At 42.7% G+C, this 17,676-nt stretch overlaps 2 protein-coding genes and 1 long non-coding RNA gene across 3 annotated transcripts; 2 read left to right on the top strand and 1 right to left on the bottom strand.

Moving 5' to 3' along the window:
- The first annotated feature begins 639 nt into the window (after positions 1–639).
- Positions 640–6,009, top strand: alx3 (ALX homeobox 3). The gene is made up of 4 exons (XM_015030929.1): positions 640–1,065; positions 3,887–4,161; positions 5,117–5,242; positions 5,387–6,009. Exons 1-4 carry the CDS (start codon positions 693–695, stop codon positions 5,735–5,737), a joined length of 1,125 nt encoding a protein of 374 aa, XP_014886415.1. The 5' UTR covers positions 640–692; the 3' UTR covers positions 5,738–6,009.
- Positions 6,010–6,716: 707 nt separating this feature from the next.
- On the bottom strand, positions 6,717–11,110 carry LOC106946540 (uncharacterized). The gene is made up of 2 exons (XR_001424796.1): positions 10,792–11,110; positions 6,717–6,997 (listed from the first exon to the last, which is right to left on the bottom strand). It is a non-coding gene; the product is annotated as an uncharacterized LOC106946540 (long non-coding RNA).
- Positions 11,111–11,434: 324 nt separating this feature from the next.
- On the top strand, positions 11,435–16,696 carry rbm15 (RNA binding motif protein 15). Its single transcript, XM_015030927.1, has one exon. It carries the CDS (start codon positions 11,514–11,516, stop codon positions 14,046–14,048), a length of 2,535 nt encoding a protein of 844 aa, XP_014886413.1. The 5' UTR covers positions 11,435–11,513; the 3' UTR covers positions 14,049–16,696.
- The last annotated feature ends 980 nt before the right edge of the window (positions 16,697–17,676 follow it).

Below are 17,676 nucleotides of genomic sequence, written 5' to 3'. Positions count from 1 at the left end.
TTTGATTGCTGTAATGACAACAAAGAAATGTACATATAAAAACAATCAATTTCATATTTGAATGAGTTATTAATAAAACAAATAAATTGTATAGATAAATGGCAAGTCCTTTAACGTTGTCCTGTATGTTTTGACAGATGCCTGGCCGAATTGAACTTAATTCGTGTTTTAATCTGAATCTTCGGTGTTTTTCCGACGAAGGCCCCGGCGCGGCTTTCTACAACACACGAATATGAGCTGAATAATTTTACAGCCGCCTAAAACATTTCATTTTGACAGGAAAAATCGGATTAAAAAAAAAACACCTTGTTCTTTGTGCAAATATGGAGTTGAAGGAATTAGAAAGAGAAGCGAAAAGTAGATGGAATGAAGGAAAACAAACGGCCGAGGCTGCAGCTCAATAACATCAATCAACATCAATGAAATGGTTAATTAGACGGACAGAAACCGCCCGTGATTACATTTTTGGCGGATTATATCAGACTACCGGACACCAACACACACACACACACAAACCTATCTCACACATAAACCCTTCAGTGGACGTTTCACGGCTCTTTGTTTCTGATCTGTTTAATCCCACCCACTTGACTTGAACACAGAAGAGAGAGAAAAAACGTGAAAATCCCTCACTGTGCCCAGGCCGCCAGCGCCCAGTCGCTGTTGTCTCAACTGCCTACTGGACGAGAACCATGGAGACGGAGAGCTGTTTGCCTTTCTCCGCCCAGAGCGGCGGGAGGACACCGGCCAACTCTCCGGGACTCGAGCGCGGCGGTGGCGGCGGCAGTGGTTCCGGCTCCGGCTCCTTTCTACCCTGCGACGAGCTACAGAAACCCTCCCATCATCCTGCGCCCCATCCCGCTGTGGCGTCGCTTCCTCACCGTCTCGGCCTGCGCGGGGACCTGTACGCAGCCTCCATGGGCAGGTTTGGAGATGCTGCGGACTTTACGCACAGCTCTGCGGCCGCGTCTCCTCCTAAACATGGCAAGTTTCTGGACAGTTTAAACCCGGAGCACAAAGCGCTGATCAGCGACAAAGCGGCGTTTTATGAAAGCAGCTCAGACGGTGAGTTAAAAGCAAACATAAGCGTGAGGGAAGTAATTGCACGATTGCAGACTTATTCTACTAAATTTTCTCAGGACGCGTTTAAGCATCACACCGAAATGTAGTTGGATGTGGAGAGGATGGCGAGTGGAAAACATTTACAAATATTCCATCATTTTGCGTCAACGGCCTCACAATTAAAAGTTATGTTTCTGTTTCTCGTGCAACTAATGATTTTGTTTGATGTTTGATTCATGAGCGTAATTAAATCAACATTCAGGTTTATGGTTCAGTAACTCGCCGCTTCCCATTCATCAGCGTCCTTTTCACAATTTTCCCGTTTTAAAAAAATAAAACAGATCACAGAACTGTGCTCAGCTACATCGAAATATGTTAAATGCTTTGTGTTAAATTGAAGCTTGTGTAAATGTTTCATTTCGCTTTGTTTATTAGATCCGATGGGTTTTGCAAAGCAGTAGAGGACATCTTCGTTGATAAAATCTTTGTAAAATCTGGATTCGGAATAATGTAGGATGCGCTTATACAAAAACGGGGATTTCTATAATATTCCAGGTGATGATCAGTGCGCTCTGAGACTAAACTCTAATATTTCTGTTAGATCCTGTTTGGTTTAGGAGGCTGCTGTCCTTCCATGTGTTTGTGACCTATCGGGAAACTCTCTTTGTTCATCGAAATAATTTACTAAACTATTGTTTAAAAAAAATACTTCTGTTTTTGTTTGGACTTGCTTAGATCGTCTCCGGTGTAAATGCTGTTGTGGCTCAGCCTCTCCAAGTCACCTCAATCAAAAACAATAAGATATTCCAAAAGATTTGTTTTCATTTATCTTTAAATGATTTATTTATTTTACTTTAGGATAGCAATTATTTCTAGTTTGTCATTTAATTTTTTATTTTTGCATTTGCCTGTCTAGATTGTTGTAGGCGACTGTATTTATTTTTATTTGTATTAACACACACTAAAATAAAAAGTACCCAAGTAATTTTGTTTATTTTATAATTTATACTTAATGTTTCAATGAGAAATACACTTTTTTTATCTTATTCCATATTGACACATTTAAATGTAATAAAACATAGTTACGCTTAATAATTTAAAAAAAAATGTCTGCAAAATCAATTGATTTTGTGTAAAAATACCCAAAACCTCAGAGTCTTTATATAGGATTTATTTAAAATATGAAAAGTTCCTTCAGTTACTGTATAAGTTGCAAGAACTATGCCCAAAAAAAAATCTGATCACAGTAAATATATAGGAGAGGTCGACTTCTTCAGTCCTGACGGATCCCATCGCATCCTCCTGCTAACGGCTCGATACGCCTTGCTTTTGCTTTTGGAGATACTCCCTCTGCGTCGTACGTTGCATACGATATGGATCTTTAGTTTCGCCCACGGAGGCCGAGCGGATGTGAGTTCTTGACAGGCTAAAAGCTGCTCAATGCCCTGCGGCCCATGTTTGCGGCTGAGAACATTTTCAGTTTGCGGCGTAAGGTCGGATCTAATGGACATGAGGAAATTAATGTTGCAGTCCACAGCATTTTGCGTTAGGCCTTACATTATATTAGGAGAAAAGCAGAGTAGGGGAGTCAGCATGCCCCCAGTGAGTGGGTGGCTGCAAATAGATGGAGTAGTTCACTTCTGGACTGAAGGGTTAAACGTAATGAAAACAGACAACAACATCCAAACACTGCAGGAGGGGAGCTACCCTGTTCTTGCTCTGACAACAGGAAGCAAAATTAAGCCTTCACATTTCCTACATGACCCAATGAGGAGGGAAAAACACACTTTAATTCAAAAGTTCTTTGTAATTATATATGTATGTAAAGCAAAGTTATGCTTCTGTTTTTCCTGTAACAGTCACGCGTCCTTTTCAGTGCTCTCACCTTCAGCTGTGACGCTGCTCTTCAACTGAATTCAAGCCAGCTGCCTGTTGACCGCCTAAATATAGTTTGTCTGCTCTGATCAAATTAAATCAGAATTAGAGTTGCTTGTGTTTCTAGTTTTCCTCGGGAGTCTCAGACTGATTATTTTTGGCTGTTTGAATTCGTAAACCAAAGTGAGAAACAAGCAAACATCAGCAGCTCTCATTTAAACCATGTGAAGAAGCTGCTCTAAATGATTTTTTTGGCTTATTGGTGTCAACTTTTTAAAGAGCTTATAAGAAAAAAGTACTTAAAACCTTGTAAGTTCCCATGGTAACTTGAAAGTTAAAACCAGATCAAGGTGAAACAGCTAAAAAATAATATTTCGGAGGAGAGTGAAAATTGTTGCATTTAGTGGATCATAGTTAAAATAATATTCTCAGACTCACAGAGTTTGCAAAACATTCACAACAAAACAGAAACAGTTTAAGGCCATCGTGAATAAAGGAGTGAACACATTTATCAATTAAAGGATTAACAGACAAATGATTACATTTCAAAATGTAGCCTAATAAGCATTTAGTGACGATACTAAATGCTGTTTAGCTTCGTGTTTTCATCTGTCAGATTTAACATTGAGCTTTCTGACTTGAAGTGCAAAGGTCCATCTAGTTCACCGATAAACTTTCTGCTCCACATGTCTGTAAAATAAACTTTAATTTAGTTATGGCAGTTAAAATAATCTATCAATTTTTAAGATTGAGCTTGGCTTCAAAATGTTCAGGAGGGCAAGGAGTCGACTGAAGGCCAAATTAAACACATAAACATCGAGCTGCAGTCCAACTTGAGTCAAAATCTTTCAAAAGTTTGACAAAAGAAAGCATGGCGCCCAAACACAAACCAAGTTCAATCCTGAAAGAGAACTTCAGTCACTCAGCTTTTCCTCTGTGTGCTCCTCAGTCAGAGAGAAAGGCGCTCTAAAAGCCATGGTCTACCCTGGGATCAGCCCAGACTGCTGCGGCAAGCTGAAGGAGCAGAGCGGCGGCCTGCAGGGCGACTCCATCGCCGACACCATAGACTTATCAGGGAAAAGCAAGAAGCGGCGCAACCGGACCACCTTCAGCACCTTCCAGCTGGAGGAGCTGGAGAAAGTGTTTCAGAAGACGCACTACCCCGATGTGTACGCCCGCGAGCAGCTGGCGCTGAGGACGGAGCTCACCGAGGCCCGGGTTCAGGTGTGTGCGTCACACCTTTAGCCTTGTGTTTAAGAACTTAATAGGAATTAAAGTTATACATCCTAAAGATTTGCTGGTTTTGACCAACTTCTTTTAATATTACAGTCAGTGCCTTTAGAAGTGCCTTAAATATGTTTCACATTTTGACAGGCTACAATCATAAACCTTAGAGTTTTGGGGGGGTTTTTGGCATGGCTTCATTTTTTATTGGTAAATAATATTTTGAAGAGCGTAGCAAGTACTTGTTTAGCCAAATTTATTCTCTAGTGAAATTCAGTGCAACAAAATGCCTCTGCTGGTCATCTAATTTGTAAAAATTGAGCCAATTTTTGATCAACAACTTGACTGTCCACCTAAACTGACCAGCCTACATTAATCAGTGATCCTCAAGGTCCGTGGCACCTATGAAGGAACTGCAAAGATCCAGAGCTCAGCTGGGAAAATCTGTAGATTGTCAGAGTTCACTGGAAGATAAATAAAGTTAAATGTAAAATTCAAAATGCTATGTTGTAGATTACAAATCGATAATGAAACACGGAGGAGGCCTCTTCATGTAATATGGAGGATTTTCTTCACCTTGGACAGGAAAGACGTGTCCAGATGTAAATCCAATGGGGAATTTTGGGCAAAACATGGAAAACTGATGCTCAAGGATATTCTCCCCTAAAAATGTTAAACGGTGTTCAAGGAACAATAGGCAAATATTGATATTATCATCTTCAAGTCTGTAGATTTGAAGCAGAGATTGCAGTGAGTAAAAAAACTAGTCCTTTATTTTAACTTTTTAAATAAAATAATAAACCACTTCCCAATTAAACGCACCACTGTGTTGGTTTGTCTCATTAAATCCACATAAAATCCAGTCAAGTTTGTGGTTGTAACTTTACGACACACTCAGGTAGTACAGATATTTCTGCAAGGCACCTTATTTATTGTTTTTTTCTTTGATTCAAAGGTGTGGTTCCAAAACCGTCGAGCCAAATGGAGGAAACGGGAACGCTACGGGAAGATCCAGGATGTCCGCAACCACTTTGCAGCGTCTTACGATATTTCTCTTCTCCCTCGTCACGATGCATATCAGGTGGGTTACTCCAAAATCCGACAAGTTACTCCATAGGAAATCTGACTTGTTTCCAATCATGCCTTCAGAGCTTTTCACTCTATATGAAGGCTTTACACTTTTTCTTTCTATCAAGTTTCCCATCCTAAATCTGTCATCATCCAGATGCAGGGCAATCTGTGGCCAGGCACTGCTTCAGCTGCAGGGGGCAGTTCAGGTGCCGCCTGCGTCCTAGGAGCCGACTCCATCCCATCGTCCTGCATGAGTCCATATCCTCACCCCCACAGCAACTTGCAGGGCTTCATGAGCATGCCTGCCTCCCCCAGCCACCCGCACCACCACCACCACCCGCCTCACCACCACGGCATCAACGGCCTCTACTCCCTCCACAGCTTCCCAGGAGGCCTCGGCCCGCCCGCCATCGAGGGGCCGGAGAGCGACTACAAACCAACGGGTTTGGTGGCGCTGCGAATGAAAGCCAAAGAGCCGGGCAGCATCATCTCCTGGCCCACATGACCACCAGTGGTCCCCTTAACACACTGACTGAGCCAAAGCACACACAGCCGCAGAAAGACCCACCGCCCGCATGTTTCACTCATGCCGTTCTCACAGAACACCGTTGGAAAAGTGGATGCAAATTCAGAAACGCCGACGCCTGTTTTGTCACCAGTTTCAGTTTCTTGTTACAGTAATGGGATAAAAGAAGAAGAAGTTATTTAAGCATGTAAAAAAATCCTGTAAGTATCGTATTAATCAGTGATGATCAGAAATAAAGTCCTCCATTTACATGTGCCTTCTGGCAGGATGCAATTTTTGGTTTGAGACAAGACAAAAAAACCGAATCGGCTGGAATCGGTTCAGCCTCGACGTGGCTCTTTTGTTTGGGAGAAATGTGGTTGTGAGACAGAAATGCTTTACAGGGTGAGTTTACCATAAACACGAGGATTTCTGCTCTGCGGGACGTTATTGCTCTGGTGCACACTGTGACTTAGTTCATTAGAAGAAAACGAAAGCCAGCGACTACATGACACTATTGGGAATGAATCTCCAGTCGTGGCTGCACATGTACTTACGCAGCTATTTGTCTTGTTTTTAACACAACTAATTATTGTGGCAATCTGAGTCATAGTTTCACGGAGAAAGTTTAATTTGGTATACGTTTCTCCTGCAACCAAACCATCTGCTTCTTCGTTTTTTCCCCTCATCTTTCAGAGGAAAAACAGGCCGTCTCATGTGACATATTTTGCATTGCAATATCTCCTTTTTTGTTCTCTGCTCTAAACATTTCACTTTGCTGCCAAGTAAACATAGAATTGTATTGTACCATCCCATCTGGCTTAAATTGCTAAATACCAACATATTTGTGTCAGATGGGCAAACATGTCAGTCTTTTTGGAGGACTGAGAGCACAAGCTGAGCTGTGGAAGGAAAAAAATATATATATATTTCACTGGTGGACTGAAGTCCTCTAAGGAATGGAGATGGCTAAGAGAAATACTGGGTTTATTCTTTGCCTGTCTCACTGCGACTAGAACGCTCAGGGCAGATTATCTGATATTCCCTCGCTCCCTGTGCCAGGTTTCGTTCAGGCTCTGTAACATGTGGTTCCAATTGAAGAATGCACAAAGCCGTCAGAAACACTTTCCACACCCACAGCCTCGAATTCCAGCCAGGCCGTGGGAGACGACTGCTGGCGCGCAGTGACACGGCGCTCTGCGGCTGCGTCCCAGGATAAGTGAAGATAAGGAGAGAAGGGACCACAGAGGTGGCCGTCTTCTGGAGAGATGAAGAAATGGAGAATGATGATACGTTTTTAATTACATATATTCTTGAGCAACAGGAATATTTTCAATGGCCTTTAGGATTAGTCAAAAATGACTTAAACGTGATTAATAAAAGCTACAAGGCAGAAGGAAAGTAGGAGCTCTACTCCTTCAGTTGAAATTCTTACAATATTTTCAGTTTTCACATATTGTCATGCAACAACTACAAATTTCATTGGGTGTTATCGATATGACAGACAAAGCAACACATAATTGTGAGAAGGACACACGGGTGTCAGGATCTTTTACAGATCAACATGTTAAAAGTGACATGAATATGTATTCATCCCTCTGAGTCAACACACTGAAGAACCATATTTTACTGCAAAGGTAAGGCAAGTTTATTTGCATGGCACATTTCAGCAACAAGACAATTAAAAGTGCTTCACATGATAAAACATCAAACAAACTTTACACTGGAGTGAAAAATTCAAGGCAATTGATGAAAAGAGAAAAATGAATGATGTTACAGTTAATATTAGTCAAAAACAACTCTTTAAAAAAAGGGGGGGAGGAGTTCAACCTCAATTTAAAGGAAGTTTGCTCCAGATTAGAGGAGCATATAAACTGAATGCTGCTTCTCTGCTGGTTCTGGGAAAGCAGAGGAGACCGGAACCAGAAGACCTGATTGGTCTGGAGGGTTGCTATAACAACAACAACAACATGTCTCTAATTTACTCTCAAGTCATTCAGTAATTTTAAAACTTACAGTATTAAAGGCTCTTATCTGAGGTACAGGGAACCAGTGTAAGAACTTTAGAACTGGAGTGATGTTCTCCATATCCCTGTTTTTATTGAGAACTGGACCGGCATCGTGCAGTAAGGTCTACCTTTACCTTTACCAGCTTTCCACATCTAGACACTGAAAATTGTGTTCGTTCTTCTTTGAATAACAGCTGAAGGTCAGTCAGGTTGAACATTAGTCTCAGATTCTCAAGAGGATTTGAGTGTGGACTTTGACTAGGCCATTCTAACACAGGTTTTGATCTGAAACATTTTGTGGTAGCTTTAGGGTCATTGTGCTGCTGGAAGTTGAACCTTCCTCCCAGTCTCAAGTCTTTAGTTGACTCCAGCAGGGCTTTTTTTTCTAATATTTAAATTTATTTAGCTCCATTCAGTATGTCACTTTGCTCATCTTCCACATCTCTGTTCAAGAAACACGACTCCACAGCATGATGCTGCCATCACCATGGAGGAATGTGTTCAGGGTGGTGTGAAGTGTTAGTTTTCAATACAGGAGTTTAATTTTAGTCTTGTGTCCTCACAGCTTTCTTTCAGTATTTTCACAATTTCATAAAGATTAGATTTGTGGAGTGCCAGACTAGTAGTTGGTTTCTGCATAAATTATTCTACTTGAGGTGTAGAATAATTATCTCAGAGTTACAAATGTATCACATTTAGCTTTATTTTGAGATTAATTCTGACTTTTGAAAGTATTTGGTTGCTTTTGGTTTTATTCAGCTGATCAGAGTAAAAATGCACACCATTTCTGAAACCTCTAAAATTCTGATTAAAATATAGTATTATCTAGTTCAGTTTGTTTTTACACATTACTTTTTTCCTAAAATACTTACTCCCCCTTGTCCTTATAGCTACTGGCACAAAGGAGTTTACTCAAAGTAAAAACAAAAATCCACCGAGCTTCATGTCAGAGAGCTACAGCAAAGTGTGGCATCTTTTGGTCCCCAGGTTACCATAACAACACTTAGACACTATTTACATACCAAATTGTTGCTTGGGAATGATGATGCCAAGAATAAAAAGCATTTTGTGTTCTACCGTGGCAAAGATAAACACATCGGGTTTGATAAACTTTACTGGGACATTAACTGGAACTGTGTACTTTAGTCAGATGTGATTAACCTCAAGCTTTTCTGCAACAGAAACTCCAACTAGATCTGACATGAAACAAATAGTGAACATGTGAAAAAGCACCTCATGGCCATTGAGTACGATGGGAGATCTGTGATGCTGTGGATCCTCCAAAAATCCTTGTTTGAGCATCAATAATTCTTCAGTATAAAATAACATTTTAAAAAGTGAATGGATACTACAAAATGTCAAAATGCGTAAATATTGGCTGATTCGACAGGATAAGGATTCAAAATACGCAACCAGTTTAAAAATCTGCTGGTTGATCTGAAGACAAGAGAGAATATTGTAGAACCGATGGCTGGATGATCTGGAGAAATTGTGAAAAGACGAAGAATTGTCAAAATGTCACTACAACCTTGAGAAAATGTGTAGGTGAACTCCTGTTTTATTAGTACAATGAGGCTGATTAAAGCATCAGCAGCTGCTTTGCAAATTAATATGACATTAAATATTCAGTAACAGTTTAATCTACTGTGATAAAAAAAATATAAATAATTCTTAAAAGGCGCTTTTCTCTACAAAAGGATGCCAGTCATTATGAAGACTGCTGTAAATAGGCTTTGATCACATTTTTTAACTTTGTTATTTCAGATGTAAATTGGATGTGGTCACAGACATCTTAAATAATTCAGTTAAACTAAAATTTATGCAGCAGAAATATTCAGAACAAAAGTTTTTTGTCCATGAATAAAGACTGGTTGTCCTTAGGTTTATTGATCTCCTGATAAAAACAATAGAAGTTTTCAAAAATATTGCTTAAATGCTGCCACCATGTGGTATCAGATCAAGTAGAGAAGAATTCAATGATCCATCAATGAAATGTGCCTATAGATTTGACAATTTTGTCAAAGTCTTAACAGCTGCATCACACAGTGCAGCAATGCACAGCAGGACTAAAACAAAAACACAGAACCAGGTTTCATCAGGCGCAAAGGAGGATTTTTCTGTTTCATTATATTCCATATTGTTTGCAATGTGCTTTTAACCAACATCTTTCACAGTCAACAGTTAAGCAAACAAATTACAGAATATTTAGTTTGACAACTGCAGGAATCACTTTGTATTATTTATTGCATAAACAGAAGAAAAGGCTCCTTTTAAACACTGTTATAGAGCATATTATCTATATTTGAATTTTATATATTTAGGTTCCCTTAGTTCAAACATTAATGAATGCAAGCAATTTGAGGATTCGGTAATATTTTTTTGGCAGAGAGAATTCCATTGTGGAGAGTTTCATTGACTGCTGCTGGATAAGAAGTCAACTCTTGTTTTGTAGACGTGTGTACGCAACGTTTTGGATGAGTTACCACAGTCCAACCCTTTATTATTTGAAAATTGTGCATTTGAGACATGTTTAGCGTAAACACTTAGCTAAAAACCAGTTTCTTAAATTGTTAGTCAGTCCAATTGCATGATTCAGAAAATTAATAGCAGTTTGAAAGAAATTGATTTAGGTGAAAACTGTAATTTAACCATGAACATTAAGTTACTTGTTTGCTCTTCAGTCATGTTGGGTGTTGAAGAATTTCAATAAAACCTCAGTAAAGTCAGGAAGTAAAATACTGAGATTTGTTGACCGTTGTTGTAGGGATGGTTTTAGATCAAACTGGTTAAGGACACAGACTAGAGGGGAAATTAGACTGGATTTGATCATCTATAGTTCAAAACAAGCATTTCAATTTTCCATTAAATTACATCATATGTTGTTACAATTACATTAAAAAAATGTAATAATCCATCTTGGAGTGCGATTTATTGAAGGGTTGTTGCATGTTACAGTTTTATTATTTTCAGTTGAGAATTTAAACATTTTAATTATTTTTGATAAACTACTAACTAAACAAGGTCAAAAATGCAACATAGACCTACCTTGAGAAAATCCACAGACTCTGCTGCTTATCTCTAAAATACTTTGGGCCGACTTCGCTCTTGTATGAAATTAATCTGCTTAATCCAGTGTCTCCATTCCTGTCCTCGGGGAACCTCTGGCCTGCACATTTTAGATGGATCTCTGTTCCAGAACAAATGACTGTCTGACTTCCTCTGCAGACATCAAGTCTGTTAATCACCCACTTATTCAAATCAGGTGTGTGGCCGAAGGGAAACGCCTAAAACATGCAGGTGGGATTGAGAAACACTGGCTTAATTGCTTTTGCTTACATAATTTAACTGCTAAAATAAATTAACTTTTCAAAATTTATTTGGATGGCCCAAAACGTCGTTGATTGCGAATCTTATGACACATTATCATAATGTAATAATTAAAGTGAAAGAAGAGCTAAATTACAGACTGGTAACAGCAACCACCTTCAACTGTTTTCAAAACACAGCTATGGTAAGACACGGCTTTATTTATAAGGGCTCCGTTAATGATTGACAGGCATTTTAAAGATTTCTGCCCACTTTTCAGCCAATCACAACGAAGGGGCGGGATTTTAGGCTAATCCTAACAAAATGGCGACTGTTGTTGTTTTGCCGCAGGGTCACTGATTAAATCCGTTTATCGTTTCAGCTCATTTCTGCACCTGCAGTGCAGAAGTCGTGCTAAGATAAGGCCACGAACCGGAAGGGTCGACTCCGCCCGGACTGAAATGAAAGGCAAAGAGCGGTCGCCGATTAAAAAACGGTCCCGGGCCTTGGAAGATATTCGAGACAGGGGAGGATGTCATCCGACCAGCAAGAAAATGGGGGCTCTGTCCGTTTCCAGCGGGAGTAATAATGGGAACAGCTCGACAAAAGGCGACGGCGGCTCTACGAGACGGAGTCTACTCGGTGAGAAAAGAGAAAGAGACTTCGACGGCCACGGCCGGACTGGAAATAACCACAGCTGTCAGTCCGCTGCGGGTAAAAACCACAGCCTGAGCCTGACGCTGGACTTAGCCTCGCAGAGGGGCGTCTCTTCGCGAGCGGAGCAGCGGATCCAGCCGCCCAGCGCGGAGAGTGAGTACAAAACACTGAAAATCAGCGACCTCGGCTCCCAGCTGAGCGACGAGGACATAGAGGACGGACTATTTCACGAATTCAAAAAGTTCGGCGACGTGAGCGTCAAGATGAGCCGCAGCAGCGACGGACGGATAGCGTTTGTGAATTTCAGAAAGCCGGAGGACGCCCGAGCCGCTAAGCACGCCAGGGGCCGGCTGGTGCTCTACGACCGGCCGCTGAAGATCGAGGCGGTCTACGTTAACCGGAGACGGAGCCGATCCCCGGTGGAGAGGGACCTGTACGTGGCGGCTCAGAGTCACAGACATCTGCAGAGACCCCTTTCGCCCACCGGGCTTGGATACAGAGACTACAGGCTGCAGCAGCTGGCTCTGGGACAGCTGCCCCCGCCCCCGCCGCCGCCCCTGCCCAGGGATCTGGAGCGGGACAGAGAGTTTGCTCTGTTTGAAGCCAGGGCGCGTCCCGCTTTCATTGCAGAGCGGGCAGCGTTCAGAGAAGAGGATTTTATCTCTCCTGAAGACGACCAAAGAGCCAACAGGACGTTGTTTCTGGGCAACCTGGACATATCTGTTACGGAGGCGGACCTGAGGAGGGCTTTTGACAGGTTTGGGGTCATCACGGAGGTGGACATAAAGAGACCCACCAGAGGACTAACCAGCACCTATGGATTTCTGAAATTTGAGAACCTTGACATGGCGCACCGTGCAAAGCTTAGTATGTCTGGCAAAATAGTGGGTCGCAACCCCATAAAAATAGGTTATGGCAAACCCATGCCCACCACTCGCTTGTGGGTGGGGGGACTTGGACCCTGGGTGCCTGTAACTGCTCTGGCCAGAGAGTTTGATCGCTTTGGGACAATAAGGACCATTGCCTATAGAAAAGGGGACACTTGGGCTTACATTCAGTATGAAAGTTTAGATGCTGCACAAGCAGCTTGGACACACATGAGGGGTTTTCCTCTGGGAGGACCCGAGAGACGGCTCAGGGTAGACTTTGCAGACTCTGAGCATCGCTACCCGCAGCAGTTCCTGCAGCCTCTCCCCATAGCGCCGTTTGACATGGTGGCCGAGTCATTTGTACACCGTGCCACGCCCGAACCTCTTCGGGTCAGAGACAGGACTCCTCCACCACTTCATTTCAGGGACAGAGAGCTCTTCCCTGGAGCCGACTGGCCCAACCCCGCCATCCGGGAACGGGTGCGGGCCTCGCCCTTTGAGCCTCTGGAACATTTGGAGCGGCGGACAAGGGAGCCTTGGTCTCTGGAACGAGAGCTGCAGGGACGAGAACCTGTACGCAAGCGGCGTGCCTTGGAGGAGGGACGCCATCTGGACCTCTCCCCGGACAGCACTGAGAGGACAGTAAGACGTAGACGAGCCTCCCCAGAGGGGAGTCCCGGCGGAAGCAGCAGAGAGGGGGGGCGCTTCAGTGATTCAGAGCGCCCCATGCGAGGCGAGAGAGCCTCTCCAGTGAGAGAATGCCAAAGCAGCCTGGAACGGGTTGCGACAGAACGCCGCCTCAAGAGCCAGGGTCTCTCTGATAAAGGACCTTCAGGTGGTGCAGGGGCAGCAGCTGGAGAACGCAAGCGTAAAGCAGTTGACGGTGGCAAAGGCCCGGCCAAGAGAGAACGCTCTGAAAGCAGCTCCAAGGGAGGTCAGCCGTCCAAGCTGGACGGCGCCAAACTCGGTCTGGCTTGGCAAGGCATGCTGCTCCTGAAAAACAGCAACTTCCCAGCCAACATGCACCTGCTGGAGGGCGACCACAGCGTGGCCAGCGACCTGCTGATGGACAGCGCGACGGGGAGGCAGGTGAGCGAGCTGAAGATCACGCAGCGTCTCCGCCTGGACCAGCCCAAGCTCGACGAAGTGTCCCGCCGCATCAAGGTGGCAGGTCCCGGCGGCTACGCCATCCTGCTGGCCGTTCCCGGTGCCACGGAGGAGTCGCTCTCGGACTCCGCGGCCTCGACCCAGCGGCCGCTTCGCAACCTGGTTTCCTACCTCAACCAAAAACAAGCAGCCGGAGTCATCAGCCTGCCCGTGGGGGGCAGCCGGGATAAAGACAACGCAGGGGTCCTTCATGCTTTCCCCCCCTGTGATTTCTCCCAGCAGTTCTTGGATTCGTCTGCCAAAGCTCTGGCAAAAAGCAAAGAGGACTATCTGGTCATGATCGTGGTTCGTGGCGCATCATAAGAAGTGACCATACACTACAACGAAGTGGCGATTAGAGAAAAAAAAAAAAAATCTGCTGTATGTCAGTAATTATTGCATGCTGTGTGTTCTGCATCCTGGGGTACAGTAGTGTGCTTCTCCAGTGTTTGAATGTTGCCATATAACCCACTAAACGGACAAAAGGTGCCCTTCGATACAACTAAAAGGTCTTTTTTTTTTTAAGTACATGTTAGTGGGTTTTTGAACCCGATCACAATCACAAACGTGCTGTACTATCAGCATTGTGGGGTTAAATATCAGGGTTGTTATAGAAATTCAATCAGTTCAAATCCAGTTACATCTATGAGCCTTTAGGTCATTTTATCATTTGGTTCATTTATGGGTTTAAATGGTTACTTATCCAGTTATAAGCAAAATAAATGTTGGACATTGAATGATTTTATACGATAACACCACCATTACAGTTAATCTACCGATTTAAAACAATGTTGGTTCAATTTATTTTAAAATGTCCTAAAACCGTCATGTTTGTCTGCAGGCTGCTGTACTTGACGTCATCGGTCTGTACTGGTGGTGTTATTACAACAACGTTCCTCCCTGGTTGTGTGAACATTCATGACCTACAGTACAGTAACATGTTCCAGTTTAAAATTTAGCTTTTCAAGTGTTGAAAAGAAGCTGAGCATAATTCCCCCCACCCCAATTTTAAGACGGAAAGAAAAGGGAAAGTCAATTGGCAATGTCGACGTTTAAAACAAATTGCACAGCTCTCCTGCAGTTGATCACATTCCTGTTAGATGTACTACCTTAAATATTTATATTGCTTCTACTGAAGTCGTTCGATACGTCTTGGAGTGTGATTTACTGAAGCAGTGTTATGCAGGGTGTTTTAAAGTCGAATAAAATGTTTTGTCTGGTGCAAAGATGGAGGACAATGTGAAGGTCAGCAGTTAAAGCGTTAATACAGGTCAAACATTTCACTGTATGGAGTCTCATTCGTGCATTTTCTTCAAAGTTATTGTTCGAATATTACTGGATCTGTTTTAAAGGCGTATGCTTAAAATTTGTTTTGAAGTGAGGTTTTTATTCACAACAGAAAGAGGCCACATCGCTTTAAGTTTGTAGAAAAGTGAAAATGTTCCCTAAATCTGTGAAAGTCTAACAAGTCGGATGGACTCGCTGTTTTAGCTGACTTAGCTGTCCAAAACAACCCAAACTTGAAATGTTCATATTTGTGAGCTGAATTATACCAGCAGGTTTAAAACCCTCTAAACTTTCACAAGGCGGCTTTGATAAGATTTTTTCCTTCTTTTCTCAGTCAAATTTTGTCTGCGCTACTGCGATAAGGGTTTGTTAGCTGGTTGGCTCTATTGGTCCACCAGGATAAAATTTGCCATCTTTGACACCTCTCTGCTCATCCTGGCATTCATGTAAAACGTTAGCACTTCCAGTTAGAAGCACTCAAAATTTATACCTGGTACAGGTACAAATAATTTTGTTTTACTCTCTTTTTTTTTTTTTTCTTAAAATAGGATTCAACAGATGCAAACATGTTCAGTTTGAGTTATTTTAAATAGGCAAAATCAGCTAAAACATTGAGTCTTTTTGACTGTGCTAGCCTGTCATGATGCTTAGGAATTTTTTATTTTTAATCTCACTGTGATGTCACATTGCAAACTATTGGTGAAGGAGCCTCACTTCAAAAATATTGAGCTATTCCTTTAAGATTCATCAATGGGATCACCAAATTTCTACAATATCTGTGAATTTAAGTGTCTCCCATTGGTCAAATAATAGTTGAATGCATTTTTATTTTATGGATATCATAGAAACCAGCCCACACCTGCTACTAACAGAAAATACTGAACTTTTCTTGTGTTTTTAATGTGTTATCCTTTTGTGCATCCTTGTTTTGCTCGGAGAGGATCTAGCATTGCAATATATATATATATATATATAAAAAACTGAAGTACTTGTGGACAAAAAAACAAAAAAGTTAAATTTTTGTGTTTATAGTTGACGCCCTGTTTTATTTATTTCCTTGAACCGGTGACCCTCCCCTTTTTATAGTAGTAATTAACCCAGTAAGTGGATGGTACAAACTAATAAACCTGCTATCAGTACAGCTACTTGGTTTTAGCAGTGGTTTAACAGTTAACGTGGAGTTTAATTTTAGAAGTATAAAATTACAATAACTCATGCCTGCCAATATGTTTTTATTTTTCATAGATCTTCTTACCACAGTATTGTTTAGACTTTTTTTTATGTATTTAGTCATGCAGTAGCGACTTACTCTAAATAATTTTCAGATTTTTATTTTTTTGTGTGCGTGTGTAATGAAAACATCCATGTTTGCTTGTACACTCGGACATCACACCCACTGAAACTTCGGACTCTGGAAGACGCAGAGCTGCAAAAACCTCTGTGGAGAGAGAGGGGCAGAGAAAAAGGCACCGTTGTATGTGTGAGGAAGCTTTTTAAGTTGTGTAAGTCCATCCCGCACCTGTGATGACTTCTGTTTTTAAGTGGGGGAAAATTGAGCAATGTACGCTTTGATGTCATGGGGGAAAAGGAAAATCCGTAGTGCCCATGCGAAGCTGTTCACGTAACTGCGAGTGCATTTGGGCGCCTGATGTGACCGATTGTCAATAAATTGTTCATGTGAAGGGGAAGTGTTTCTTCGATGGAAGTGAATTGACGAGAACGAGCTGCGATGCCTTGTTGTGTTTCCGAGGAGTTTTATTCACTTGAAAATGTTGTTTTCTGCTCGTGAGACGATTCGCAAGTCGTTTAGCTCCAGAGAGGAGAGAGCCGTGTTCCCCGCCCCCTCCAGAGGATCGCTGTTTGTTTAAACGAGGCCGGTTCTGGTTGTAACTTACTCCCGCAACTGTTCAAAAACACACCTGATCAGGACGGAGCCGGAGCAGCCAGCACTTGTTTGAACCCGGCCTGCAGAGGCAGCTTCGGCATCACCGTGAAGGTCTCCCCGTGCATTCTCGGTTCTGGTTCTGAACAGAAGGCAGGAGAATTGAGATTGTGACAACTCTGAAATTCGCAGAGCATCGACAGATCACTCGGTCTCCCTGCGGAGATTTGGGTCTGATTCGTCTTTATCGCACTTTGCCCGGTTTTACTCAGATTTCCCCGCTCGTCAGGAAAGACGATTGGCTCAGACATCAGCTAGGAATGCTGCAGCTGGCCTCTCCTCCCCCGAGGAGCCGTGTTGAACCGGTACCACTTCATCATCTGAGGTCAGCCGCAGCACCGGGGATGAAGTACGCACGCCTTCGCTGGAAGGAGCAGAGGATACCATTCACTGAAGTTCCGGGACCACTCTTTCCATGTCAAAAGCTTAAGTCCACACTCAGCTACCAATCATTTTAGCTGAATTAGAGTTTAAAAAACAAAACAACAAAAAAAAACATGTTCAGTGATTCTGTGCCGAGGACGACCCACTCCACCTTATGAAACATTGCCACCATGAGGACCACGGAGCGCCTGCCTTTCCTCTCCTCCTCCGGGTCTGTTAGCTGGCAGCCAGGACAGAGCAGGTATCACTGAGCGGCTGCTGCACAGAAACAGCAGCATGGTGAGTAAGAGCCAGGGCTGCCTGCCATGGCTGTGTCGGTGGCTTATAGGCAGCAGGGGG

The sequence above is a fragment of the Poecilia latipinna genome, unplaced genomic scaffold (genome assembly GCF_001443285.1).
Source record: "Poecilia latipinna isolate Pla-1442-1.1 unplaced genomic scaffold, P_latipinna-1.0 Scaffold196, whole genome shotgun sequence".
NCBI lineage: Eukaryota > Metazoa > Chordata > Actinopteri > Cyprinodontiformes > Poeciliidae > Poecilia > Poecilia latipinna.
The sequence above is the reverse complement of the archived record's forward strand: the minus strand, read 5'-3'. Positions and strand labels throughout refer to the sequence as shown.